Source organism: Salvia hispanica, chromosome 1 (genome assembly GCF_023119035.1).
Source record: "Salvia hispanica cultivar TCC Black 2014 chromosome 1, UniMelb_Shisp_WGS_1.0, whole genome shotgun sequence".
NCBI lineage: Eukaryota > Viridiplantae > Streptophyta > Magnoliopsida > Lamiales > Lamiaceae > Salvia > Salvia hispanica.
The window spans coordinates 38,493,653-38,500,233 of NC_062965.1; the positions used below are offsets into that span (position 1 = coordinate 38,493,653).

At 31.8% G+C, this 6,581-nt stretch overlaps 1 protein-coding gene across 1 annotated transcript; it reads left to right on the top strand.

Annotated features, from left to right (window-relative positions):
• Positions 1-5,316: 5,316 nt before the first annotated feature.
• LOC125196115 (nuclear transcription factor Y subunit B-9-like) lies at positions 5,317-5,820 on the top strand. The gene has a single exon (XM_048094496.1). It carries the CDS (start codon positions 5,317-5,319, stop codon positions 5,818-5,820), a length of 504 nt encoding a protein of 167 aa, XP_047950453.1.
• The last annotated feature ends 761 nt before the right edge of the window (positions 5,821-6,581 follow it).

Consider the following 6,581-nt stretch of genomic DNA (forward strand, 5'->3'; position numbering starts at 1 on the left):
ATTTTTTACAATCCAAACTTCCAACTCTCGCTGCATTAACCAATCCACATTATTGCAGCCCCTTGACTTTTCAACTAAGCATTTTCAGTTAAGTTATTATCTGTAGTGGCAACAAATATAAATGATTTAAGTTAATTACTCTACTCTATTGTCCACACTGCTGCTGATGAAATCATATATTTATTTAATATTTTGTTGAATAGTATTTTTAATAATAATAATAATAATAGTTTTTTTTTAATATTACTCTAATTTTTAGTGCTCCCTTCGTTCCGGCTAAGTGACACATTTCTTAGTCTGCATGAGATTTTAGGAGGGAATTGGCCAAAATTTAACTAAAATTATGATTTATTAACAATTATCCCTAAATTTAAATATTAAATGAATTTTCAAATTTGATTAATTTTTAGTCAAAAACAAATTAGAATTGTAATTGATAAACCCATGTTGCAATCAATATGCTCTAATTATGATTTAAATAATTCTACTACTAGTTAAATAGTTTTAAATGATAACGTAGTACTCTCTCCATTTAATAGCAGTGGATGCATTTTTTTTAGCATGCAATTTAAGAAAAAAACGTTAAGAAAAAGGAAGGATAAGTAGGAAAAGTAAAAAATAGAGAGATGGAAAGAGAATAAAGTAAGAGAGAAGAAATATGTTAACTTTTTTATTAAAAAGAAAAATGACTCCAATACTATAGAACGTATCAAAATGATAAAATGACTCCACTATTATGAAACGGAAGGAGTGCTAAAAATTAGAGTAATATTCAACAAATTATCATATTAACTAAAACACTATTCAACAAAATATTAAATAAATATGATTTCATCAGCAGGGGCGTGTGACAATAGAGTAGAGTAATTAATTTAAATCATTGATATTTGGGCTGCAATAATGTGGATTGGTTACTGCAGCGATAGTTGGAAGTTTGGATTGAAAAAATGGGATAAAACGGTGACGTTCACGGCACAGGAGCCCCTGCTGTGAACCCACCACATCAGAGGATTAATTTCCCTTGAATTTCACTACCCAGATAGGCTTTGACCACCTGTCTTGAAATGTTGCTATAATTCTAAGTCTTACTGAAATAAGATGACATTGGTGTGATATAACACTGAATGGATCTACAGTTACTTAAAGACGAGGTCTTGATAAACAATCATTTCTTAATCAATATATTTAGCATTGACCATATGGTACTGATTATGCATTACTTTGACTTATCAAATGGTATGATACGAGTTTTTCATAACCAAATAACTCTGATATCTTGGGTAGTGGTGATTAATATCTAGCGGTGCTAGGATTGTTAACGCACGTCTGGTAAGTCTTGTTTGATAATGTCCTCAAGGGGAGCTCGAAACAATGTTTTATTATTCGGAACCTAGCTAGTTGGAATTTAATTATTCCATGAATAATAAATAAACATTTCTTGTTGATTCCACTTTTGGAGTTAACAAGATATTAATTAATTAAGTTTATAGCAGACATTGATTAATTAATGCACATTTACTTTTTTTAGCGCGAGAAATAACTTTTATTATTGTAATTCGAATTTGGATAGGTGATACAACATTATTACTGTAGTGACTGATAATAATGTTCCAATTAGAGCTTTAATTAAATTGTAGGTTCAATTTAATTAGATAAAAGTCATATGGAGGTGGCCTGCATCCAAACCTTCATAAATTCTGACTGGGCCCAATATGTAACTTAGTATAAATAGGAGAATAAAGGAGAGATAGAACACACTAATACTCATAATTTTCGTCCCTCTCTAGGAGGCGCCGATTTCTTTGAAGATTATCACGTGGAGAAGTAGCGAGCAATCTACGATTCTTTGGAGAATCGAGAAGATATTAAATCCTCTCCGTAGAAAAGCATGTTTAGGTTTCAATTAATCAAAAGCACGTTTTAGTTCTAGTTTTGAGCATGATACATGTGATAATTACGCTGATAGAATTTGTTTGATTTATTTGTTCTTCCGCTACCAACCCCATCATGAACGTCGTTCACGACTAGTCTACTATGCAGAATAATTAGACTTGTTTACTTAAACATTTAAATGTTTGAGAAAATATTTTATAAATGCATAAACAAACACCAATGCAATAAAATTACTTCTTCTCGCCTTAGGTTAAAAATAGAGTGCAGTGTTTATTGTATACAAGCAATTATATCCGAGCAACATATGTTTTTTAGTATACCAATCCTAACATGAATCATCATCATTGAGACAGAGGAGTAGCATTTAATACTTAAACACAATAATAATGTCATAAATATCACAATTACTATCATTAATACGAAAATAAATTTGCGCTCTCACTACTATATCTGACCGGGGCGTGGGACCCTAGGAGCGTGGAAATCGCCTTTTGAATTTGAGAAAAATTATTATATTATTTAATACTAAAACACGACAATAATGTCATAAATATGACAACTAATATCATTAATACGAAAAATAAATTTGCGCTCATGCCTAATTTTGATTCCTTCGTCTAGGATTAGGAGTCTCGATTTTTCACTTTAGTCTGTCAGCGATTATGAATCATGATTCAGTTTTACTATAAATGGTAAATAAGTCATACATTCCACTTATTCATTCTACTTAACATCTTATTATAAAACTAATATACCAGTTGTCTCCCTCTAAGTGACACATTTTACTTTTTGGGATGTTCCACTATAAATGACACATTCGTTTAAATTGAAATGTCATTCTCTTACTTATTTTCTCTGTTATTTTATTCTCCTCACTTAACTCATAAAACAAAACTATATAAAATCTTGTGTCAAATGAGAAATGTTTCACTAAGAGTAGAAGGAAAATTATATAAAAATAGGACTCAAACATCTCATATTATCTTTTTTCACCTCACTTTCATTTAGAATTTTAAAAATTCCAAGACTCTTGATCGCGGATAGAATGAGTAATAAATATCACCATACACACATTTTCTTCTGACAAAATTGATATAGGAGTAATAATTAATTTGTCTCCATTGTCCCTTTATATCACCACACATATAAACACCACTAATCCTCGTTTTCCCTCAATTGTTTCAAAAGTAGGAGGCAGATAAGTAGAAAGAAAGAAGAACATACAATCAAGAACTACAATCGAAGATGGAGAGAGGTGGAAGCTCTAATTCACTCTCTGGTACGTAATAGTGCTTAACTTTTCTTTCTCTGCCCTAATATTTGGACAAATGTGTTATAAGCTCAAATTTTCATGATTACATTTTAGGATTTATCCTTTCAGTAATCCATCTTGTGACGAAATATGTTCTGCATTCCTTTTTATTTTTAATGTATTGGGTTTTTGTTTTATTGTAAATTCTTTGGAATTTTATTATTTCATTTGTTTAAATGTTATTTAAGTGGTGTTAGGAATTAGAATACATGAAATTCATAACATTATTTTGTTCAGTAGATAAACTCCTTAATCGAACAAATGAGAAAAAAGTACGCTTATGGAATATCACGTTTGCATTTCTATTTTCTTCAAACAGCAATAGATTTACGTTATATGCAAATATAATATAGATTCTCTATAACACAAAACGAACCACATTATGGTTTTATATTTTCAAAACGTTATGAAAACTATTCAATAAATTTATTATGTGTGTCTTTCAACTGATTTCCTTTAAACTATGCCTTTGTATTTTGATTTGTGTTATATGGGTCAAGTTGTTATTTTTGGGTTAACATATACCGACAAATTTTATAAATATGAATAAAATCATCTTGAGCCGAATTGTATAAACTGTAATTTAGCCATAAATGAGTACATGAAATTGCATTCTCGAAATAGAGAGAGAAACAAATTAAATTGCCTACATGTACTTAACTCGAAATTGTGAATCTTTAGAACTGTGGAAACTAATTCATATTGTAAATTCAAAATCTCTACCTTGCAATCATAAATTTGTTACTACAAACATTACTAGGTCAACTTGAGGGGTGTTGTAAGAGTGTTTCTACCTTTAATGAGAAAATAGTCGGAGCAAGCGAGGTACAATAACTTATATGCCATTATGGAATAGAAAAGTTATTATATTCGCACGTTGTGTTCTATACAATAACTTACATACCAATTTTGAATAAAAGTTATAAGGGTATCATTAGCGTCGTCAATAACTTACATGCTATTATTGAATACTTCCCCCGTCTTATAGAAATAACTGAATTTTCTTTTTTATCCGTTTCTTAGAAATATAGTCTAATTACATTTGGAGAGACATTTTCTCATTCTCTCTTACTTTATAAAAAAGACATAAACTTGGATGTGGAAGGATATTTTGCAACCTTTTGGATTGACTATCAAATTAGGATTTTCTTTGTTTTATTGACTATTTCACTTTGTTAGTTTATAATTATAATTATTTATATTAGGGATTATTATTTACAGGGTTATTATCAAATATTAACTAATTTCTAATCCATAAACTATATTTTTTTTTTTAATTTTGTATGTAAAAATTATCAACACAAAGATATAAGGACATCAACATAAATAAGACTGTTGATATACTTATGTCTTTGTGTTGATATTTAAATTTACATGTATTGATAAAGTTATGTCTTTGTGTTAATAATTTTAATACTCCATCCATCCTCATTATGTGTCCTAGTTTTTCATTTTGGTCCGTCCCATATTAGTCGTCCCACTTCATTTTTACCACTTTTGATAGTGGACTTCACAATGTATCAACTCATTCTCACTCACATTTTATTATAAAAGTGCGACCTGCATTCTACTAACTTTTGCAACCCACTTTCTATTAAATTTCTTAAACCCGCATCGGGTTAAAGTGACACGTATTGAAAGACGAAGGGAGTATACATTATTAAAAGTTCTAAGTTCTTGAATGGAAATTAGTTTTATTATAGTGCGAGACCTTTCAAAACGTACATATATGTTATGTAAGCATCATTTTGTCTTCTCCACATTAACATTATTGGTTATGTTTTACTCCGGTCTCATTCTAAGTAGAACATTTCTAATTCGACACGATATTTTATATAGTGTTGTTTTGTGAGTAAAGTAGAAAAATAAAGTAAGAGAGAGTGATGTTTCTATATTTAAAAATATGTCATTTAGGATGAGATATCCAAAAAGAAAGATATCGTCACTTAGAGCGGGACGGAGAGAGTAGTGTATTTTTGTATTGATTCGGATACTTTAAAATCTATTGCTAACATCATACAAATTACTAATATCAAAACTAATTTTGTTATTTTCTATATAACTTCAAATACACAAAAATATAACAATCCTTTTTTTATGCAGATGCAGATATGAAGCGTGATCCCGATCAATACATGCCGATCGCGACCCTGACGCGCATCATGCGTCGCGTCCTCCCTGACCATGCAAAGGTCGCGGACGACGCCAAGGAGACGATCCAAGAATGCGTCTCGGAGTTCATCTCCTTCATCACCAACGAAGCCAACGAGCGATGCCACCGCGAGTACCGCCGCACGGTCACCCCAAACGACGTCGTTGCAGCCATGGAGGGACTCGGCCTCAGCAACTACGTCGAGCCCCTCACTGTCTTCATAAACAAACACCGCGCCCAACAAGACTGCTGCCCCCCGCCACGCCCGGCCACGCACCAGCCGCAGCCGCCGCCTCCTCAAATGGCTCGCTTGCCCGCGGGGGATGGCTATGTGCCCTCGCCGCCTGCTGTTGACGTTGCCAACTATTTGGAGATATCGCAGATGAGGGATTACTTTGTGGGGCTGTATCGCGGCGGCGGTGGCGGCGGTGGAGGAGGAGACCAGTTTGATCCTTTTAAATGAAGTGGTATGAGCAATGTTCACAACATCATTAATATGCTTTTCTAGACATGTTTTTCTTCTTGTTTGATCAAATCAGAGTTTTTCATTTCGAATTATACTATTATCATATTATGAATTCAGCTATATTATAAGATTGTGATCAAGATTTAATGCATTATGTTGAAACGTCATTTTTAGTTTATTTTAGAAAATGTGGATTTTGATTTTTTCCATACTTTTAAAATTCATTTTTTTTAAATGAATAAGATACGAAATAAAAACGACTTCTGTGTTTTATAAAAATTACCTCTGTGTTTTGATTTTGGGTTGTGCAATTAGACCGAATTTTGCATATACGTTCACAACATGTATTGAGGTTTTAAAACAAATAGTACTTCTTGCATTCCAAGGAGTTGACTCATTTTCTTTTCTGTGGCAAAAACTAAATCCTCTCATTTTTTTTTTCTCTAATTTTATTCTCTCATTTAATCTTTAACTCATCAAGTTATAAATTTTATGTAAAAAAAATGTTTGAACTATTTAGAGACAGAGGGAATACATATATATGTTGAGAAGAGAAGGGAACTGACTCAAAGTTATCATATCTTCTTTCATCGGTTTAATTCAAATTGTTAAGTACTCTCTCTGTCCCTTCGTAGTCGAGTCGTATTTCTTTTTGGATTGTCCCACTATAGCTAAGTCCTATTTTGGAAAAAAGCAACAACCTTCATTCTCTCTTACTTAAATATTCTCTCTTCATCTCTCTATCTTCTTCCTTTCCT

What these genes read in the sequence shown, in the direction of transcription:
- LOC125196115 (XM_048094496.1), top strand. Translation starts at nt 5,317, where the DNA reads ATGAAGCGTGATCCCGATCAATACATGCCGATCGCGACCCTGACGCGC.